Genomic DNA, 23,392 nt, shown 5'->3' on the forward strand with positions numbered 1-23,392 from the left:
TGCAGTTATAATGACTTCCCCATCAGGTCTGCTTTGCCCGAAGTCTGCACACTCAGATCCCAGTTCAAGAAGGGGTCCTGGCCAGGAGGGTTTCTCACCGTCAACCCCACCAAACTGTCTGTTCTGTGTCCAAATGTTCCTCTTGAATACACGCTCAAGTGCTCTTCTGAATGAAGGGTTTTTACAACAGTCCATTACAGCTCTGGAGATCAGTGTATGCCTGTAATACCCTGTAAGTAATGATGACAACACCAGAAGGCTGTTTGCATTTGCAAAGTAGTCAGTAGTAACCTCTTTGGTAGAATTACTAATTTGTGTGAGCTGCTCTAACGTATAATTCAATATATACTTACTCTAGAAACATCTGTTTAAGGCAACATATTAGAGAATTAAAGATTGAAAAGCATTAGAGTAAGTTTAAGAGAAAACGCAAAAGAAGTCAGGCAGCTATACTTAATTAACAAAAGTCCTACAACTTAATATATAACTGTTGCCATTTTTCATACAATGGTATACATTCAAAAGCCATGTAAGAGATTACGATTTTAGCTTTAACTCTGAATGCCCTCTCCTTGTTGATTTTATTTTAACAGACTTTGTGTTGGTGGGTTTTTTTTCTGACATGCAGCCATATATATGTGTAAAAAGCACATTTATTTATAATGTAAGAGATTAATTTATGTATGAACTGAAATATACACAAGGCTAAGTTTCTTGGCTAGATCTCTTGTGATAGTATTTTAAAGTTGTATTCTCTTACTAATAAGATGCAAGTCCAAGGGTTTAGCATTGCCCTAGCAGAATTAGAATCTCTGAGGAACACATTGCTCACAGCTGTGGTGAAATATCCATCACTGAAAATTTCAGCACTTTTAATTCCATCTTAGTGACATCAGTGGGATAACTGATATATTACTCACATGTGGTACTTGGTAAGTGTGTGTATGATTTTATCAAAATTCTGCAAAAGAAACTTTGTGTTTAACAGACAGGGTTTTTTCTAACAAAAAATCAGAATTTAAAATATTAATGTGAATAACGTGGTGTATTAGTCGCGTGGGGTCTTTTTTCACTATGATTAAAAGAAGATGTCATTTTCCCAGAGTTTAAAATGACCAGCAAACTTCTTCCTGTTTACTTTAGTTTCTAGCTTCTTTTTTTCCTTTTCACAATATTGTGAAATTCATAAGCAGCTTAGCCAACCTTATGGAGATTTTTCTGATTATAAATCATTCAAAGGATAATTCATTTATCAAGTGCCTGCAATTCAGTGAAAGCTATGGTTTCTTAATCACTGCTGCCGGACCTGTGCCCAGCCTGATCACGTATGTGGTAGTACTGCTTTGATTTTGACACTGCCAAGGCACCTAATAACCTTCATTGCAGCACTATGTCTTCTTATTCACCTAGGATGAGGTAAGATGCTGACACTGTTGTTGGCATCTCTTAGAAGGTTGCTTTTTCTACTGCTAAGGCCAGTAGAGTCCAAACAGAACTGTACACGGAGCTATTTGCCTTGTAGCAATGCTAAAGCATCACACCCTTTTATCCTATTTATTTCCTCTCCATAAGTTACCACAGCACTAAAGAACACAATTGCAAGACGAACCCCTGACGCAGATGTTTCTTGTTCAGAGATGACAGCACACAACCAGGAAAGTATTTCAAGATTCAACACGTGCAATTCTCTGCACTGCTAAGTATTTCCTTTGATAGATCTTAGGGTGTAGAGAGGCCAGTGAAAGGGAGCAATGAATAAGAAAGATGAGTAGGCTGCAACACTGTGAGGGAAAACAACAAAGGAAAAACTACAGACAGCATTCATGGAAATGTGTGCTGATGGTTCTATTAGCTTTACCCTAAGCAGAAATCCCAGTTGACAAAGTCACTGAGGGCCCAAAAAGGTGCCATGGCTTTTAGGAAAAGGACAAACATCAGTCTCCTAGTGTTAGCTGGCAGCTAACAGGGCTATTTGGAAGGTGACATCTGCATTTCAGAGGGTCCCCAGACCATGTTGCCTGAATATGAGGGATGTAAAAGAGGCCATAGAAAGTTTTGCTTGTATAAGATTGCAAAAGCGTTGAGGATTCATAGCAGTATCTTTTGCAGCTTTTCCCAATTCCATATTAACAAGATCAATACAAAGAGCGTGCTGCAGATCATTGCTCACCAATCTGGCCAGCTGGTACACAGTGCTGGTGACTGCTGCATCTCCTGCTGGGCTCTAGCTGGCACCATCCAGATCAGCAGGCTGGTTTTGCTGCCCTCTGATCCAGACTGCTCTTTGATGCTCCAGCTCAGAAAAGTCAGACTTTATTGGCAAATACGGCTGTTGCAAGAAACCACTTGAGCAGCTGTGGAAGTGGTGCAATGTGTGTTTGGCCAACTTCTTACTGGGACAGTGCTTGCTTATATTGTTTTATATAATAATTGGGAAAGCAACAAGCAGCAGACCGCAAAACAGGGGGAGCAAGTTCAGACGACACTGCAGTCTGCTATCACTCACTGGTTCCCCAATGATAGCAACGCGATAGCTCTGTGCAAAATCTCAAGAGCTGTGCTGCGACACTAGGTATTCATTTTGTGAGAGCTGTAAATTGTGTCCTCCTGAGCATGCTGCCAGCTTTCTGTAGCCCTCTCCACTCCACTCCTCATCTTTTACGTCTGCCCCCCCCCCCCCCCAATAGGGTACAGTCCTTCATCTCAGCCCTCAATTTAACATTTTTTAATTTCTCTCACATAGAAAACTTCAACTGATGTAACCCATCAGTTACATTGTTGACACATTGTTGACACATACTTATTTAGCTTCCGGTGTACTACTAGATCATTTTCCACAGGCTTCTCATTTTGTATTTGTTTGTATATGATGCTTCACGTAAGCACAGTACTTCCCCTTTGTTTCACTAAATCTTATAAGATTTAATCTGTTAATAAATCCTTAATACAACTTCTTCCATCAGCAGACAAGAAAGCAAACTACTACAGGGGTATAATAAAATTAAAAAATACAACAATTCGTATTTGTGATTAGTTTTGCTTATTACTGTTGTAACATTTAAGGTACTTATTACAGAAGAAGTTTGAGAAATACGCTTGCATATTAGTCTGTTTAGTTATTTAAAGTGTATGTTTGAAGGCACAGAGCGAGAATAATCTAAAAATCCTGGGTCTATCTAAACCAGTCATAAGGGTCCTTCTAGTCAGCAAAGAAGAAAAGCCTCCAGAGGCTGATTCATTCCAAATGGCTTGATTGCTTATTTTAGAAAGGTAGTAATCACTCTCTGGATGTGTCTTTCTCCACTGACTACAAAAGAAGCTGAGCCAACTGCTTTAGAATAGATACCAAACTCCCAAATTGCTAAAATTACACAAGATGAGTCCCAGCTGCAGCTTGTTACCCACTACCCCTCCCTGGAACAGACAATCAGACCTAAATTCTTCAGAGATTTAGGCCCTAACTCCCATTCATTTCTCCGTGTGAGATTCCTTAAGCTGTTGACTTCAGTGAGAGTTACACACGTAAATGTGGTGAATACTTAACATTGGGGGCTGCAAAACACTAACAAAAAATCTTACCAAAATTGCATGTGATGATTTAAGTAGGTACAGCCTTCAAGCACCCACACCTCTCCTCTGGCAGAAATTTCCATCCTCCTTGCAGAAGGGAACACGTGTTCATGCTTCAGGTGCAGTAACCTCCCCATGCCAAGGAAGGGGAAGAGGGAAAAGCTGAGGACATTATTGTTTGAGACAGCCACCTAGACAGGGCATTTCTTTCATATTCCCTTTTTGGCCACTTCTTGATCTTTCTTACCACAAAACGTTTTAAAATATTATTTTAAAAAACCCAACAAACTAAAACAAGTAGAGCAGACATGGCAGGTGTTTTATTACAGTAGCACCATCCTGAAATTACATCTACTTATTTTTATTCAAATTGACAACATTTCAACTCGAGTGTTCCTTAATGACCTAAAACTAACTCTTCTTTTTCCCTCTTTGAAGTTACATCATTGTAGATGTTGATTGTTTAATTGTCTTTCCAATCATGCACTTCACTTCCCACTTAGCCCCATACAGGACATGACTTGAAGACGTTAACAATGTCACTAATGTGGATTGCCTTAGGATGTTTAAGTTTATTTGTAATGTAGGCAAACACTCACTGTTTGGATGAATTCTATAAAAGCTGAACATTTTCTGCCCTAGGCAAAGTTTTCAGAAAGAGTTCGTATAGTTTTACTGGTTGTAATCAGTGCATTCAAATTATGCCTAATTTGGTTTTCATAGCTTCAGTGTTGGATCACACAAAGTCACGTATAATTGCTACCAAAAATAAATTTCGGTATGCACCTTGGGATATTCATCATGGACTTACAAAACACTAGCAGGAGATTCACAGTTACTAGGAAATTATTTAAGAACATTTTATTGTTTTCCTCAAATGCAAGTGAAATTGCAGTGGTTAATCATAGAAATTGAAATAAATGGCCATGAAGTCTTGGTGCTATTATAAATTAAAAGTAGTATCAATTGCTATAACCAATGGGCAGAAGAAAAGGAGGGTAGGAAACCTCTTTAGAGTAGTTCAGAATAATTTCCATGAAATATATTCCATTATATTGGATGAGGTTCTTGTTTACACACAGAAAATGAATAAGCCAAAAGGGTCTTCTGCATCCAGTAGGGAGTTTTTGTGTAACTGTCTAGTAACTTCCAGACAAGCATCTGAGGCAAAACCTTCTATTGCCTATTGCAAGCTATTTCATGTATGCAAGCAGCCTTCACAAAAAGCATGTCCTACCCCACTTCTGTTTTTTAAGCAGGATGGGTCTCACTGGTTCATCTCTCTCTCTCTCTCTCTCTCTCTAGTCATGGCTTTAGGAAAAGTTTTGTTAGGTTTAAGATTATTTTTTTATTACTATTTTTAACAGATTAAACTGAGGAACCTGCAATAGGGAGTGATGATCTTGAGATGATGAACTCTTCATTTCCTTCTCCCAGATAGTCCTAAACATCTTCTTTGACTAGAAATAAAATAGAACTGGGAAAATTCAGGAATAGACAGGACATTAATTCTGCTAATACTCCTACAGGGGCATTTCCTGATAGGAAAGTGGATAGATGCGTGATTGATATCTATCTCACTCCATCAGAACTGAGATGTGTTAGAGTATAAGAAATGTTGTTCTCCTTTGCTTCTGCTTTTTGCTGCTGAACACTACCTAAATCACTTTATTTACCCATGAAAAGTAGAAAATCTGAAACAAATACTAGACACAGATTTGGATTACCTGGTGATCCAGGAGAAGAACATGGGGAGACTCTTAATTCCCGGGATGGCCTTAATGAACGTAAACATTTAGCAGATATAAATGTTCACTCCTTTTGACATTCTGACATAAATCCTGCAGGTTTAACTATACACAACTGCATACAACTATATGTAGTTGTCTCTAGTATCTTGAAACTCCTTTGAAACTGATTAAAAGAACTGAATTTAGATTAAACAGCTGAAGTTACTAATGTAATTTTAACTCAGAACAGAAAATGCACAGTATCTTAAATTGGTTTTGCTTAATTTAGCAATAGGTAAATTACTTGTAATAATCTGTTAAAACCAGCCTGATTCAAAGGTGACCTTTTCTGGAGGTAGGTTACTTGAAAGCAGTGCCCGATTTCAATGTGTTAATGATATGTAAAAAAAATTATACCTAGACAGCTTCTGGGTGTGTCTTTTGCCTGAAGTGAATGCATATTTTAAACAACATATGTTTGGACTTGAATCTATAAACCCCTGTTTATCTAATTTAAAATAATCAGGAACTGAAAAAGACACCATTAGAGTCAACCCAAAACATCCCAATGAAGGGCCTACAGATCACTATACAACCTCCTTTCCTCCACTCCCAACTCACTCAGACGAAAATGCTCAGCAGGCTTGTGGAGGAAACTAATTTCTTTACCCAAAGAGAGAGCTTTAGTTTTACAAAGAATTTTTTTTCTGCAGCAGTGCTTCCCCCTCCTCACTGTTATCCCCTCAGGCTGAGCTATATTCAGGCTGTCATAGAAAGGGCCTGTCTTTGTGTAACCACCAAGTCCTCTTCCTTGTGCAGCTACATGGAGAGCTGGACAAGGAATTTATTCCTACTCAGAACTAAAGGGAGGAGGGTGGAGACATGTGTGTGTGGGTGTGTGTTTTATTATTTTTGGTGGGGTTTCAGTAAAATCAGTTCCTTAATCCTGTTGAATATGCATTTACAGTAATGCTGATGCCAAACAAGGGTCATCAGAAATCCCTTGCTACATGTGGAGATAACAGGGTAGAGGACAGTGAAGCCTCTCGTTTTGATGCAAGCTTACTTAGGGCAGATATAATCCAGCCACACCTGTGAAGGAGACATTTGCATTTGCTTACATACAGTCATGGTGGTCTCTCATAATGATGAAGAGACCCCTGGGCTTTGGGGCTGCCAGCACTTGCAGTATTCGAATCAGGTTCAGAACTGGTCCCTGAGACTTCTGAAGAAAGCAAATCCCCCTGAGGGAAGAAAGACTTTCTGTCATGGGCTCTGAAGTACATCACATAAGCATTTTTTGAATTCGTAACACAATCAGTTTTAAAATGTTTTATTAAATATTTTGAGAAAAGAAGCTTCAAAGATGGATTAATTTTCTGAATTGATTTACCTTGCTTAACTTAAAACAGCTTCATATCTTAGCACAAAACATGCATTAGTTTTTACAAAGGGCACAGTATTCCATGACTGCATGAGTGGTTTTCAAAATTACAGAAACAGAAGTTCTTGCCCTTTTCAACATTTTCATCTTTTTTCTGCTTTCTTTTCTAAGATTCTCTCTTGTTCCGTAGTTCAAATATGCACTGTGTATATTACTGACTGCTATGATAAAATAAGTTCAAAATGCTTTGTTTCCATTTTTACTCTCCTTCAGATATTAAAACTGATGGTTTAACAACTCTGTTGCTACTTACTAGTGAATTGCTGCCCTTGCCAACACTCAAGATAAGTCAAGCTCATTTTTCCCAAATAAGAAGCTCTTTGCTGTGCATCTTGGGAACTGTAGTACAAGGCTTAGTTATTTTAAATCCATTTTAATTTTAGTAAGGTGCTCAATAATTCCCTTGAGCAACATGAATATGAAGGTCTTTCTCTTGAATTTTTGATTACTTTGCAAAAGTATCAAGTATAACATATTTTAACTAAATGAACAGAACACATTCAAGATCTCTATCTTAGTATAATGGCGTGAAACCACTGGTCAGCTAGAACAAATGCTGACACTTCAGAAACAGAAGGAAGCTTTCTCACTGACTTCAATGGGAACAGATACAGATACTTTGGGAATGGGAACAGAAACTGATACATTGAAAATCAGAATCTAGCGTTCCCCCATTGGCTGTTTAGAACAGCTGAGTGTTTCACAGGCTCTGTTCATCTAATGTCAACATTTTTGAAAGCAAGGCAGAAGCTGCAAAGAAACTGAACAACTATGACATGCCAGTGATGCCAAAGCAGTATTCAATTTATGAGAAATAAATGATAGTAACTTGTAAGGATACACTAATTATTTTTTATCATGTTATTTTGTTTCTTTGCTTGCTTGAAGTATAGAAAAAAATGCGTGTCCCTGTAGTAGTTGCTTGTTTTCCCACAGCAATTTCCTTAAGGAGCACCAGTGAACACCACACAGCTCTACACACCCTATGCATCTGAAACAGTTATGTTGACAGTGGCACATGAATGTTTGTAGTCACTTGGGGCTTGCCAGCTTGGCTTTCAAGTTCATGATTCCTGACTAAAATGTAGTTTTGTTTCTTTAATTTCAGCTGCATCCTGAGATACACATGGGATCAATAAAAACAGGGACAAAGCTTCAGCCCTACAAATCTTTGTATCGGAGCTGTCAGGCTTTTGAGGCTCCAGGTTCCCAGCGCCTAAGATGTCTACAGTCTTTCAGGTGAAACATATAGAGGTGGGAGAGATAGCACAGCGCCTGTGCGCAGTCTGATGTCTGCTGCTGGATATTAGGGGTGTGTGAAGCCTACAGTAATTGAATCCATCGCAAGGCCCGGGCTTACATATGGAACTTGAACAATAGGTATTTACTTAAATTACACAGATTACCTCAGAGATGTGGAATCTGTACGCCCTGCCCACTTCCCTGAACCTCTGGAGCTGGGATCCTGTGGGGAATATAATGGGCTTAATTACGGTGTCTGGACTAGCTGAGTAGGACCCAGAAGGCAGGAGTTAACCTCACCTCACCTTTTACATGCCAGTGACCCCAGGCTTGGCTGGGAAGCCGTTGGGGCCTCCAGAACAGCTTCTGGATTGCCCCAGTCCATGCTAAACCAGTGCGATGGTGAAGGGGAATCCCGCACGGGTAGGGCCTCCATGCCCTTGTCTTCGTGGCTCGGCCCGCGCCCAGCGGGTGACACCGAGGGCACACAGTGCCCGATGCTCACGGCAGCCCGGTGCTTCTGCCCGCCCCTAGTGAGGCCGGCGAAGGGAGCAAGGGCCCACACACACGCCCGCTGTGCTGAGAGGCCACCCGCCGGCTGCCGCCCGAGCCGGGCAGCGGGCCCGGGATGCTGCAGCGGCCTGGCAGCAGCCGGGGACGACCCCAGCCCACCCGCACCCCTACCCGGCACTCCACACCCGCAGCCCCGGCCCCGGCCCAGCGGGGCGATCGGGGGGTGCGGCCGTCACATGGCAGGGGGAGGGGGCTGCGACGGGGCGGGGCGGGCCCGGCCGTGCTCGGGGCTCCCCCGACCGCTCGGAGGCGGGCTGAGGCGGCGGAAAGTTTGCGGAGTGGCTGGCGGGCGGCGGTGCTGTGGCCCCCTGCCGCTGTCTCCCTTTTCTCCTACAACCCCCTCTACCACCGCCTTCCCCCCTTGGCGGTGGCTCTGGGGCATGAGCGGGAGCTGCCACCCGCGCTGAGAGGCGGGAGGTCTCGCCGCGCCCGGGTCTGTCAGTGCGGGAACCCCAGGGACGGGAGCGCGGGCAGCGGCTCTGAGCCCGCCATGCCCCGCCGACTCCGCGGGGTGTCCGCTGCTCTCCTCCTGCTGCTGCTGCTGCTGCTGCTGCTTCTACTGGGGGACCACGCCGCCGCCCACTGCCCCGCGCCCTGCCGCTGCACCGGTCACCTCGTCGCCTGCAGCCGCCTGGAGCTGAGAGGGCTGCCCGAGCGGTTGCCGCGAGGGGCGGTGCAACTGTGAGTGCCGGGGCGGCGGGCACCGCCGGGGGCTGGGGGTGCCGGCCCGCGCCCGTCCGCCATCTTCTGCTCCCGGGGGCTGCGGTCCTGTCCGGACGGGCTTTTCGGGAGGGAAGCGCGTGTTTCGTGGCGGTGCCGGCAGCGAGGTGCGCGGGGGGGCGGCAGCCGGCGGCTAAGCTGTCAGCGGGATTGCGGCCCCGGTGTGGTGGAAATGAGAACGGGCCCGGGAGCGCCCCTCGGTGTTTTGGGAGGGGGAGGAAGAAAGTTGTGATGACTTTGTTGGAAAACGTGCAATAGTCACAAAGTTAGTATGGATTTGCGTGCCGGGAGAACTGGGTCTCGGTTTTACTTGCGCGGTTTCACCTCGATTCGCCTATAGTTTGGTCTGTAATGGCTTTTCTGTGAGCGGGGCTTGCCCCCACTGGGTCCGGTGGCATGGGTTCGCCGAATCCCCAGTAACGTGGGCTGAAATGCCGTCTGTAGAAACTTACTTTTCGATGACAAACTTTTATGGGCAAAACCTAAGTTAAGGGAGCTTTCTAAAAGCTTGAAAATATCTGAGGAACTTTCCCCATTTGTTTTTAATCTTTTGTCACTGAGAGACCTTCTGTATTAGCCGTATTAATTTTCTATTACATTTCCAAAGCAGATTGAGATAAGGACTTTAAAGTAAACAGGAAGACTTTCAATTAGTTGTGGCTAATTCTGTTCAATTGCCTCGTCTGGAGGTCATGCTGCTTTACTCATGAAATGTGGATGGCTGTATTGACACCATATGGAACTGAACATAGGAATGGCTCTGGGAGCTGAATGTTTCCAGGAGTGGTATAGGAAAGTGTGAGGGGAAATAATTTTTTTTTACATTTTCTTCATTTTCTTCTTCTTTACGTTCAACAACTGGTTTTGCTTCCTATTAAATTTCATTCCTCCTGCTCCTTTGAGCTATTTTAGTATGCTAGCATAAGTATTCTGACAAACCCTAAGGCTTTTTTGATACTAAAGCTAAGCTTTGTAGCTTAGTTTCTTAGCTTAGCTTACTTTAGGGCTGTTCAGTTAAAATTCAGGTGTGACAGCATGCTAAACAAAAAAAAAAAACAAAAAGGGGGGCTGAATCTCAGGACTTCCATTTTAAGAGTCGCTTTAAAAAGCGTTTTGCATTAGCAGTAATCCAGATTTGTCTTTTCCACTTCTGTTACTGAAAGACAATAGAACACATTGCAGGCTTTTTTGTTAGCACAAGGAAGGCTTCTCTAATTAGAATTCCCTTGGTAGTGTAAATTGTCCTTATATAAGTTCACATTCCTTTAAAAGTGTGAGAAAATAAGTTCCACTTGTATAAATAAGCTTTGCTCTGTTGTAAGAAGCCCTGCTGTGATTACTCATTGGGCAGCTGTGTCACTAGCTCTTAAACTCACAGGAGTACATCTTTGTAGGTGTCACCAAACCATGTGGTCTGGCCGCTTTTGTGTAAATATTTCTTTTGTTTGTGTCAAATGCTTTAGAAGTGCCCTCCTCTTTCTTCCTTCCCCTCTTAGTAAGAGAACAAGGAAGGTTGTCTGTTAACCTCCAGCTACCCCAGAATTTAGAGCTGGGATTGCGCAATCCTGAAGATTATAATGCATTTACATATGCGAAAGAAAAAAGTTTGACTAGCCTGGATTACTGTTGCAACAAACTGTACACTTACGAATTATAAAAGACTGCATATGAATTTTATTGGTATATGTTTATTGTGTTTTCTATGGAAGGCCATAGCGGGTATAGCCAAAGGCTAGTAGTTTAATTTCAGGCTTTCCAGTCCTCTTTAGAAAACAAACACCATGTTCTCAACATATGCAAGCGAAATCTCCCAAGGAAGAGAGTGAGAGCTCTTGTGCCTGAGAAGGTCTAGGCCTGCGTTAGGCTTTACTCCTTCCTCTGCCCATCTGTTTGCTTGCCCAGATGGAGAGCAGGTCAGATGAAGTTGCTTTTTTTGAAGCTCCGTTTCAGTCTTTCATGCCTTTTGTGTTCAGATTTCCCCAGTGAAATAAAATGAGAGTGTCTAATGTGGAAAGGCTGCATGACTTTAAGGAGAGAAATAAAAAAAAAAGAGCCAGAGGGCTGAGTTATATACCCTTCCTTTTGGTGGCAGGTGTGAGGCTTTTGCTTTGTGCGGAAGTGATTCCACTGAATGGGTGTAAACAGGCTAAAATTGCCAGCTTCACTGTCATTTTGGCCAAAAAGACCATCTTTTTTGTATGGAAGACAACAGTCTGCTGAAAACTGATAAATATTTGTGATAGCTTTGTGTACAAATAGGTTTGGAGTTAGATTTCCCTTTGCTTCCAGGATATGTGTCCTGAGATTGCAGGAACATGGATTTGTTAGAGCTGGTGCAGCAGAGCCGGAGGTGGAGGAATGAAGAGAGGAAGAGTGTGAAGCATTGGCCAGTGCTCTCTGTGTGTGCAAACTCCCAGTGGCACTGCCATACCCCTCTCGAAGTTCACTGAAGAATACTGAAGTTGTCAGTGGGGCAGGAGGGAAAGTCTGAAAGATGGTTTTCACTTGTGTTTGTATTACATCTTTAGTATTTACATTTTATAAATCCTCTAGTTTTCTAGCAGGATTGCCAGAAAAAAGGGCTGTATGGTTTTCACAGCTGTTTTTCAATATTTTCCAGACTAAAACTTGAACATAGCAAGCTGATTTATGAGTCACTTTGGATCAGTGTCTTAAAACAGCTACAGCCTGGCTTTTTGTTTTTCAGCTCTCCTGATTTCTGCTGAATTAGCAGCTCTATAGGCCCCTGTGGGACTGATTAAGAAGCTGTTGCTGGATTTGCATTTTAAAATTTGACTTGGGGCTCAGGTTTCTGAGTTCTCTAAGGAAGAAGATGATAATTGTGACTAAGTGTTGTAAATTAAGTTAGAGTCTAAAAGTTGTATTTATAAAATGTGTGAAGAAACACTCTTCCCTTTACACACTAGGCCTTCCTTTCAAATTTTTTATCATGCAGATATTGATGTTCAGTGATACTTTTCAGTTTTCTAATTCAGAGATTTGTGGGTTACAAAAGATGGCCATACAAATGTAATGGAATATAGAAAATAATTTCTTTCATAAAACAGGCTCTTAAAAGGCCTCAAAAACTATGGCATGCTTTTTCAAGTGGAGGCAATTCTACTCAAATGCTCAATCACTTTTATTAGAAGTTTGGGGTGAAGAACAGGTATATATACTTTTTATTGTTATAAAGAATTTCTTAATATAAATCTGGTTTCTGAAGTTTCTGAGTTCACTCACTGTTACATCTTTCATGGCTTTTGAAATTCTAGTAGCAAAAGTAATCACAGAGGAGATTTTCTCCCCACTTGTAATGTGGTTTTTAACAGACAAGGAAAATTCAGAAATGGAAAATGCATAGTAATAATCTTAGTGTTTTAACATTGTCAGTTCCATTTCTTTAAAGGAGAAATACTGATTAATTTTCAAACCTTTTCTTCATACTTGTTTTAAGATCTGTTGAGAAATGCACTGAACTGAAATATACTTGCAGCTTTGCAACAGAGATGATAGTTTTTGTATTTAAAAAATGCCTCAGATCCAGTGCTTATAAGTTTCAGAAACTTTTATAGGCTTAAGCTTCACTTAAGAGTATTAGTAGAAGACAAATATTTTAACCCTTGGTTCACTTCTCACTACTCTGATTTAAAAACTGAAATATGTAACTTACAAGGGTTCCCCCCCTGAAATTTCTCATGCCAGTAGTACCAAAATAATGTTTAATAAAATATTTATAATGCATTTTTTTTTATCCAACAACTGGTAGACAAGTATGTATACAGCTGTGTGAAACAGGCGATTCAGTATTGTGCAGAGGGTTTTTTTGTTGTTTTGCTTTGGGTTTTTTTGCAACTTGTGTTTGACAACCTGCTGTAAGTAAACCAGGAATGAGTAATTTGTGTGTATGTATGTATTTTTTTAAAGTAGGTGCTACCTGGAAAATCTGAGGGTGTATTTAGTGTTAAAAAACAAACACAAAAAAATAAATAGTTTGAAACCTAGTGTAAGTTGTTACGCTCACGGTTGCCTTGATAGACTCCAGATGGATGTGAGCTTGAGCTATGAGTGAAAGTGTCTGGCTCCAGTGTGGTGATCATGCACAGCAGTGGTTGTAATTGCAGGATTTTTATAGTTTAAGGACTCTGCCAGATTTTTTTTTTCTTTTTTCTTTTTTTTTTTTTTTTTAACATGTTATAACTCCAGCAGAACAAATCTGCTCACGTCTGTTACTGTCTGGTAGGTCCGTTAGGCAAGCATGGTTTAAATAAACCTTTTGTAGGGTTTTTGGATGAAATGAAGAAATGCAGGTTTTTAGTACTGATGTTGAACGCTCTTTGTTGAAGTAATTACTGATTCCTAGGTCTTGTCTGAAGCATGAGGAACAGTAACATATGAGGCACTAACAGGCATAACTTCACTGACTTTTGGCTGTTTATTTGCATAGTTCTTATAATCCCTACAGGCTAAAGCCAAATATAGAATTAAGTTTAAGGATAAAAATTGTCTCTACTCTGTCTGCTATAAAGCACCAAATTAGAGTCGCATCTAGATATTTGTAACAGCATATTTTTTTTAGTATTTATGTTTAAGAATGCAGAATTCAGATCTATGCAGCTAATATCTTCAGGTGCCGAAAACAAAGGGCTTTTTCAGTAGTCTACAGCCAGACAAATGTTTGCACTAGATTTTTAAGAAGTGAAAGATGCAGTCCTCTAACTCAAGTGTGGTTAACCTCATTTACAGGAGACCTCAAAATCATAATGATGAAACTAGCATTTGTGGGTTTTTGAAAATGTTAACACTGTATTGGTTTTCCATCTTGAAGAGGAAAGTCCGTCGGGGTTTAGACACCTAAATCTGCTGGGGTTTAGACACTGGGAGAAGGAACGGGTATGTACTAGGTGCTTGACTCCAGAATGGAATCTTGGAAAGCAGCTCCTCCGAAGCCACCTAAAGGTGGTGGAGAGTGTTCCTCTCTCTAGGTGGCTTCCACCCAGCCCTCACACCCTGTTTTTGTGCTGGAAGATGCCTTTCACAGCTGCAGGTCTGCTCTTGCATGCTCCTGTGCAGCCCTGGCTTGGAAGATGTAGGTGCGTATCTCCTTCCTGCCCGCGGCCGTGCGCCAGACACCAGTGCCACAGCCCTGCAGCTGGCTGGGCCTGATCCAGTTTGCTGGCTCAGCACACCTCATAACTGAGTACTGATGGTACCCCTTGTAATGCCCATATGTGCTTGGGATTATTTTTAGTGTTTGAGTTTTATTATTATTTTTAACCACTGACTCCAGGGGAGGACAAAAGTGACAATGCCAGGAATTGTCTTGGCAATATTGAGCAAGTGCTGCATAAAGCACCAGACAGTTGGGGGAGTGTAAACCAAGTTCTTATCGTTCCCATGTGCTGTTGAAGAAACGTAGGTACCTGGCTGGGTTTCAGCATTACACCTATGTTCCGTGTGATGCAAAGGTGGGTGTAGAGAAACTGGAGCTCTCTGAATCTGCGTTTGCTCAGGATTTAGTCACAGAGCACAAGACCTAGCACAGACCCTAGATCTGTCTCTCAAAGTCAGTTTTGGGCTGTGTGCAGCAACGGTATGCTGATAGACAAGTTTCTTCACAGTCGGAACTGTGGATGGCGAATGGATACATCCATGGTGGTCAGGCCTGTGTTTGGCATGCTCAGTATAGGTGACTGTACTGCGTTATATTATCCACAAAAAGTGGAAGCTTCCTCATGCGTTCAGCTTCATGCCCACATGGCTTGATGGGGACCCTTGCATGTTGAATGACTGTTCAATGCTTAATTAGCACAGGGAAAAGTATCATGAAGTGTAAGAAGTTTTTGTGCCTTTTTGTGATGCTACAGCAGCTCACTGCTGAAGCATGCTGGTGCAATTCTGCATTGTGAACTCTCACAGGTGTGAGTTTAAGAACTCATTAAAAAAAGTGCAGTTTTTGTTTGCTGGCTTGGATAAACTCAGTGTTAATATGTCCAGTGGGCACTTTGCGGATGGCTGAATTCATGCAGGTGAGTTAGTGACAGGTGGCAGTGCATGAGCAGGAAGGTGCATGTTTTGGTGGATGAGTGACTAAGAAGGGGGAGGTCTCCAAGAGGGCTAGCCATGGTTAGAAAAGCAATTATGAGTCTGTGCCGCTTGTGCAGATCTCTATGGCTGTGCAAGCTTGTGTTTCTGTAATTGCTTTTCTACCTTCTATTGTGTGGTCATTCTTTTATTTCTGTGATGGTTCTGCTACTTCTGAGGCTACACAAAAGCTTCTTAGGACTCTGTTTTACCGTGTTGTAAAATATTTAAGACACATGGTAAAGATGTATGGTGTCTGTAGGGAAAAGAATTTCTTGACAGTGGTCAAGAAAATGTGTTGCATTCCTAGTACCCTGGCTTACTTTGTAGAAACACTGCAAAGATCCTAACAAGATTTCTTATAAGCTGTGTTGGTATATATATTTGGGATCTTCAGTGCAGACTGGCACAAGCTGAGTACTCAAGCTGCTTCTCCAGGTGTGATTGTAATATAATGTGACTAGTATACAGACATCTTAAAACTCAAAATAGAGTTAGGCTTTTCTATGTTTTTGTGATATTGCTTAAGGTCACCATTAAATTTGGTTATATAGGAATGGAGTCCTGAATTGAGTGAAAGCATGCAAATAGTGTTGAGATTTATGGACAGTCCTCATTGTGTACTTAAGATTATGCATTGCTTTAGAGGAGTGGGAAGGGTAAATGATACAAGGAGTGAGTCTGCAGTGAGTATTGGTTTATGAGTCTTCCTTGTAATCAAGAGGTTGTGTTAGCTAGATGTTTTATTGTGAAGAGATGGAGCAGAGGGGTTGTTGTTGGTATACGAGTCAAAATCTTATGGTGTTTTTCATGGGTCTTACACACTTGGACATTGGGATGTCTACTACATCCCAGTGAATAGCTCTAAATTGTTTAGAGGTACAGGAAATTCTTTGACACTGCTGGCAATGACCAGTCAAGGTATTTACTCTTAGTTATACTTGTATACTCAAATAAGTATGTATTCTAATTTACTAATATGTTAAAAAAAACCCCTTTTTATGTACATGGAAACAAATGATAACATAATTTGGGTTGAAATTGTATTGCTTTACACAATTTATGGCAAAACTGACAGGCTGTTTGTTTTTGTAACCTCCTAGGGACTTAAGTCACAACAAATTATCTTCAATCAAGACCAGTCTCTTGGATCACCTTCATAGTCTTCAGGAAGTGTAAGTTAATTTGTCTTAATAAAGAACAAACAAAAACAAACAATCAACCCCCTGAAAAAAAAGAACAGCAGCAGCAGCAACAACAAAAAACCAACCAAAAACCCCAACCAATGTTTGTGTATGCTAATTGTATCCCTGTTTCTAATAATTGGTTAAACAACAAAGATGCTTGCTTTTCTGATACTTTGCATTAAGTGGAACTGAAATTACTTTTTAATTTTGGGATGACACTGTTCAGCCATTTAGCAAGTCCAATGTACATATTTGTGATTAACATGAAAGCTGACTCTCCATTTTCTAACATTAATAGGAAGTTGAACAACAATGAACTGGAGATCATTCCAGATCTGGGAAGAGTCTCTGCAAATATAACGGTTTTGTCTCTGTAAGTAGATCTTACTATTGTCCCTAGTTAGTAGAACTAACTCCACGGGGTTTGTGGAAATATGTGCGTTACAAAGATTAAAGTGAAATAATTGGAAATAGAGTAGCTTGTGGTTAGAAGTTGATTATGCCATATTATTTAGCAGGTTGTTTAAAATGTGTATAATTGAGCTTAATCCTCGTAGTTTTTATGCTTCCTTCAGATATAAAGACTGCATTAGAATTAATTTATGTTGTGGTAGTGCCCAGAAGCCTCAGCCCTGTTGTGCTAGGTGCTGTACAAACATCAGTAAACGTTATACAAACTTGTACAATGTGGACTTTAAAACAAGAGTTATACTCTATCATTATGCATCTTGGCTGAAATCCCACTCGTGTTAAATCATGGCAGAGTTCCATTAATTTCAGTGGGCAACATGGGGAAATCCCCTCGAGATGCAGCTTCAGGACAAGTATCTAGGTTAGAAGATGTTTTGCCAATATGTTTAAAATGTCTTTTTGAGCCCATTTTAATGTGTGGCATAATTTCTTTTTTTTTGCATCTGCAGTTAATGGATATAAAGGTGTCACATTTATATGTACATTCATTGTTTTGTTTGAAAGAAATGAGCAGGTTACTTGATGTGGGATCTGTAATATGAGTATAAAGTTGTAAAAGGCATCTAGGACCAGTAACCAAACCAGTTGATTTTAAAGGAAATGTTATTCCTGAGGTTTCCACTCAAAATCAGTTTGATTTCTCCCCCCCATCATGTAGTTTCCCTAAGAGTTGAAGGAACTGTTACAAAAATAGTTACTTTAATACTATTAATTGAAAAAGGGAAAAGACACCTCTTTCACATGTGGGATATTTTATCAATGGGAATCTAAAGTGTCTAAAGCCAGTAATATGTAGCCCTCTGGCCAAACTCTGCCCTTGAAAACAAATTGCAAGTTACCTTTCTTGAAGAAGCCCAAAGGGTTAAAACAATACAATAAACTTTGGAAAGCTGTTCAGTTAATTAAATTGATCACTATTCAATTGCTTACATCTGGGGATTTATAGGGGTTTGTTTTTACTCTGGGCTTAGGTCAGCTAAGTCAGCTGGTGCAGCCGCTGTGTCTGGATTGCTCTGTTTGAGTAAGAACGAAGTGATATTTGATACTGATGTGGTTTCTTACAGATCAGAATCAGAAAAGAATGAAAGAAAAAGCAGATGGTGTCTGACAAATAACTGTTGAATTTAAGCATATCTTCTATTTTGCATGTGTTGACAGTATTTTCACGTTGTCATAGCACTCTGTAGTTTAATCATCTAATTGATCTAAATATATTTTTTTACGTCTTTGCTAAGGTTCATTTTGCCACAAGGTTGGAAATAATGTCATAATAAAGTGTTTTACATCCTCCTGCCTTCTGAGGAGTGCAAAGTTGAGAATTTGTCTTGCCATCTCCTTTAGTCCTTCTCGTGGAAACTGAACTAGTTTAGATGAACCCAAAATCATCCTTCTGCAGCTGTGCAAAAATTTTTGTATTTCTTTGAGAGTATAAATGAAAATCAGTCACTGCTGAACTGGTTGCTCTGTATCCTTGGTTCACTAGCTTGGTTCATTTACTCAGGTGGTCAGACACGGAAAACCCTTTGTTAGGTCTGTGCTGTCAGTGAGCATATAACAGTTAAGGCAATTGTTTGTATCAAAACAAATGTACAGAGAACATAAAATTAGACTGGTATTGCATTGTTATAAAAAATAAAGCATCTTGTTTCTTTTGCAAAGGTTTCTATTTCAAACACAGAATAGACTCAGAGAATTGTTTAGATTGGAGAAGACCTTTTAAAATGATCTAGTCCAACCGTTAACCTCGTGCTCCCAAGTCCACCACTAAACCATATCAGTGCCACATCCACACTATTCTGAATACCTCCAGGGACGGTACCTCAACCGCTTCCCTGGGCAGCCTGTTCCAGAGCTTGACAACCCTTTCAGTGAAGAAACTTTTCCCAATATCTAATTTAAACCTCCCCAGCACAACTTCAGGCCATTTCTTCACCTTGTCCTAGCACTTATTACTTGGGAGAAGAGACCGACACCCAGCTCACTACAACCTCCATTCAGATAATTGTAGAGAGTATAAAGCCTCCCCTGAGCTTCCTGTTCTTACAGGTTGCAAGTTATTTATGTAAAGATGTTAAATCTCTTCTTACAGAAAAGACTGAATAGTTACAGAGCAGCTGTCTGGCATAAAAATATACATAATAGTGTTATTATAGATGGACATATAATCTAATAACACTTTTTTTTTTGAGAAGTGAAAAAAATATGTTCACTTATTCTTTCTGTGTTGGATGTTTTTTGGAGGGGTTCAATCAAACTGAGTTAATACATGTAAGTCATGCGAAGAGAACACATATGGAACAATTAGAATATAATTTTTAGAACCACTCTTCAAAGAATAACTGTACTCAAAACATCTGATGACTTCAGGATTTTAAACTTTTATATGAAAGGAGCTTGTGGAGCCTTTCCAAAACAAACTGCTCTTTCCTTATTGAGTCTTTGTTCTGACTTTCAAATAATAGCAGAAAAGAGAGTGCTAGTCTTCTGAAACTTGATTTGATTGTATTTTTGATGAGATACATATACGCTGGTTCATTGCTGTCAGTTGAAAAGCCAGTTTTTTTTTCCAAGGCGTCTTCAAGGAATGTTGTGGAAGTGGCGCCTTCCTTTCTTGCCAAAATCTTTCATTGTTGAAGATGGAAGAAAAATCTTTTTCAAGATTTTTCTTTTCTTTTTTTTCTTTCCTCACTTCTCAGGACTTGTCATTCAGCTGTGGAGCCTTAGAATTTTACCTGTTCTGCAAGAATTTTCTTGCCCTGCAAAGGAATTTACGCTGCTGGTATGCCTACAGTAAATAATAGTGCAGGTATTTCCATACAGCACTGTGTGTCTGAATTCTTTGAGCAGTATAAACAAGCATGGGTGGATTATCATGTTAGTGTAGTTTCCATTTCTGGAGCTACCTCATTGCTAGCTATCTTAATTGATATTTATCTAGCTTAGATATTTGCATACTGTTGAATTATGCAGAGTAAACATACCCAGAGCAGCAAATGTTCCCAGTCTCATAGTCACAGTCTGTAACATGAAATGATAATGCCAATGTTTTGTTTCTATGGATGCCAGCTAAGGGTTGAACACCATGAGGGAGAAGAGTATTGGGCAGGCACACCCCCTGCCACCATCCTGGGAAGACCTTGTCTGTGTGAAGGAGTATACAAGTACATGCAGGCATACTCTCATTACATGGCTGGAGATAACTCATCATATGAATTAAAATATAGATGTATCTACTCTTATCACATGGCGTAAGAGAGCTTCAGAGCTTCCTGGGAATCTGGAAGCTGCTGTGAACTAAATGGATTGTACTTTGGGCTAAATCTGGTCAGGAGGCTCCAAACAGCACAACTGGTAGCCAGGAGGCCAGGTCCCGCTAAATGCTGGGCAACTTAATCTTTTGGGGAGTGTACTGGATTTAATAACCGATTACTACAAACATATAACACAGATGCCACGCACAGTAATGTATGTGTATTTATCTACCCCTAGGACTAAACTGTGTTCGGTGATTCCTAAGTTGCATTCCTGGAGTGCTTGTAAAAACAGTTAAATTAATGTATAATTGTTTTAAATGTTTGTGGTAGAAAATCCTGCAGTTCTGGGAGAATAAACAAGTTTCTTTTCATTGTTCCTAGATAGGTGGATTGCTTTTGTGTCAGGTAGTGAAGTGGATACTCATGCCCTCTTTCCAGGAGAACAAGCAAAGTTCTGAATTTAGTTGCCATTCTAGCGGCATTCGTTATCCAAGATGTACCAGTCCTGTCCTGCTTATCCTGAAAATCCACTAGAATCTGTGGTGTTGATACATGAAAACCGGTATTGCCTACTAGGTCTGTCATTGCTATAAAGTTTTGTACCTGGGTTGGATCCAGAAGTAGATTGAAACCAAGTAATAGAAGTACAATAGCCTTGAAGTCGTGCATGCATTTGACTACTAACTACTGTTTGCATAGGGGGTTTACTTGAAAATGCTTCAGAAAATGTTAATTACTTTTCACGCGATGAGTGCTTTGTAAGGAAGATGGACACTGATTTACAAATGCTGCAACTTTAAGGTTTTGGGGTTTTTTAGGACTTACAGTTTAAATAAGAACCCCATGCTACTTTACTTGCAGAATTTTTTAAAATACGTAATTGTAGACGCCATTTGTCATCGCTGATGTGTCTTTGAATGCTATTGAAAGAGACAGAACAGCTTTGAGTATTAAAGTATCCTGCCTCCCCAACTAAATTTTATTGTTCTTATCAAAATGTGTATGTAAAACATGTTTTATATTACCCGCATCCAGGATATGTTATGTAGCCATCATCTTGCTGTCTGCAGGGACTAAAAAAGCTGTACATGCCAAAGTCACTAGTGCGTATAGTGAAATTCTGGTGTTAGGCTAGCTTTAAATAATGGTCTATTTTAAATAAACTTGTGATTTTACATTTTATTGAATAGAAATTATTTTATTTAAAAGCACTAGTACATGTGGTGCAGATGATTTAAATGAAAATATTATAGTTTACGTTGTGAAGACTGATCATATTAGTCTAGAACACAAATACTTGGTCTTGATAAAGCTGGAGTGGAGAATTGAAAGTTCATGGTACAGAAGTAAAAAGGAGCATGGATCATTCACAATTCAGTAATGTTTTTCAAGTTTTACAGTAATATATGGCTTGTAATAGGTTCCCACTTTTTTCAGAATGTGAGACTTCCCGTTCATAAGTGACGTACAGAACGTGCAGCATGGCACAGGTCTTCCTCTGCTGTGCTGAGGAAAATCCCATCCAATCCCATCTGTACAGGAAGCCTTTAAGGAAGTTAAAACAAGGAATCGCATGGCCATTCACTTTTGAGGTCTGAGATGAAGAAGAATGTTGCCAGTATTGAGGAGGATTCTTGAAATTCACCCACTTGTTTGTTCATGCTGGGCTGCATCCTCAAGTCACTTTTCTGCAGGCTTTCTACAGTCTTCTATTTGTAATGTCTTTGTTGGCATATGGTGAGTTTAAATGCATTGTGTTTGAAGACGTCTTGTGTCCTGGATGTTTAAAAAGGTAAAAAACCAAAAAGTATTAACAAAGATTAGTCAGGAGATAAAAACAGGACAAAGGGACTGTAGCCTGTCTTAGGTAACTGCAGGTGTCACAGGTTTTAATAGTAAGCAAAATTGTTCCAACTTTAAGTGTAGCTTTCTTATCAGCCACTACAAAATGACTCTGATTATGTGGTATCTCAGGCCTTTGATGTTCAGTGAATACTTCTGAAAAAGCTAGAAATGAATTGTGCCAAAAAAGTACAAAGTCATTCTCTTCAAAGGGGGGGGGGGGGGAATGGGACGGACACCCTGTAAAATTGCCTAGGCCATCAACAGGGATTTGTTTAAAAAATATTATTTTGATCACTGGAAACAAATGAAAACCTGGGGAATGCCTAAGAAGTGTTTTCAGGTCCAGGTGGTAGTCTGTGGTATAAAGTAGACACTTGTTGCTTATCCAATCTGCAGCAGGGAATTTATTGAAGATTATCTCCAAGTGTTAGTATAGACTAGGCTTCATGAATAAGCTCTGAAATTCTAAAATTATCAGGTGAGCCCAGATTTAGCTTTGTGTATTCTTTTATTAGCTCTAGCTTGCTACTTTGCTTAGTTACTCATTAATCCTGATTTCAGTGATCAGTCAGATTTCTTCAGTGGGCAGCATGCTTTGCTGTAATCTAAATGTGAAATCCCATTGATGAAAGATCTAGTAACAGCATGGTGGTTGGTTGAGACTGGTAAAGCGTTGTGCTGTCAGGTAGTGGAGACAGATACCTGATACAAACCCTTAGTATGTGGAGTTTATCATGCTGCAGTGTCAGTATCTCTACTTACGGGGCTTTCAGGATTTTTCATGGTACCTGACTTAATATGTAATCTGAAAAAGTATTTTTCTTTTATCAGTCTTAAAACTGAGTAAACTAACTCTTAAGTTGTAGTGGCATATCGTAAACCTCTGCTAAACAAACGATGAGCTTGTGACTAGAGATTTATAAATTAACCTTCATTTTAGGTAGCTTCGTGCTCACTTCGTTCTTCTTACCGGGAAGAACAAAATAGTCTTACCTTCTTCATTTGGGGGTGGAATAATAGAACATAGGCTGGTCACTGGTTTTCTTTCTTGGTTAAAAAAGAAAAAAAAATATCTTTATTGCCTAAAAGGTATCCTTCCAAAATTTAAGTGTGCACTGTTATATCCTGGTGGCTTTGCTTAACCAACATACAGCTTAAATGCTTATCTTAATTTTATGCGCAAACCTAGGTACCGAAGGAAAGTGGTGATTAATTCCTTACACTGTTTAGAAGGGATTTTATTTTAGGATTGCGTTTCCAGTTCTGTTTAAA

At 40.2% G+C, this 23,392-nt stretch overlaps 1 protein-coding gene and 1 long non-coding RNA gene across 3 annotated transcripts in view; one reads left to right on the plus strand and one right to left on the minus strand.

Annotated features, from left to right (window-relative positions):
• Window positions 1–6,298: 6,298 nt before the first annotated feature.
• Window positions 6,299–8,434, minus strand: LOC130608012 (uncharacterized). Its single transcript, XR_008974433.1, has 3 exons — window positions 8,292–8,434; window positions 8,151–8,209; window positions 6,299–6,544 (listed from the first exon to the last, which is right to left on the minus strand). It is a non-coding gene; the product is annotated as an uncharacterized LOC130608012 (long non-coding RNA).
• Window positions 8,435–8,816: 382 nt separating this feature from the next.
• The window catches only part of LRIG3 (leucine rich repeats and immunoglobulin like domains 3), a 40,189-nt gene continuing 25,613 nt past the window's right edge, over window positions 8,817–23,392 (plus strand). For both annotated transcript variants that reach the window (XM_057425549.1, XM_057425550.1), the window contains exons 1-3: window positions 8,817–9,240; window positions 16,467–16,538; window positions 16,849–16,923. In XM_057425549.1, the coding sequence (XP_057281532.1) occupies window positions 9,050–9,240; window positions 16,467–16,538; window positions 16,849–16,923 (338 nt within the window). In that variant the 5' untranslated portion in view covers window positions 8,817–9,049. The remainder of the gene's footprint in view (window positions 9,241–16,466; window positions 16,539–16,848; window positions 16,924–23,392) is intronic.

Source organism: Pezoporus wallicus, unplaced genomic scaffold, assembly GCF_028554395.1.
Source record: "Pezoporus wallicus isolate ANWC-B61680 ecotype Strahan unplaced genomic scaffold, APGP_CSIRO_Pwel_v1 contig_4722, whole genome shotgun sequence".
Lineage (NCBI taxonomy): Eukaryota > Metazoa > Chordata > Aves > Psittaciformes > Psittacidae > Pezoporus > Pezoporus wallicus.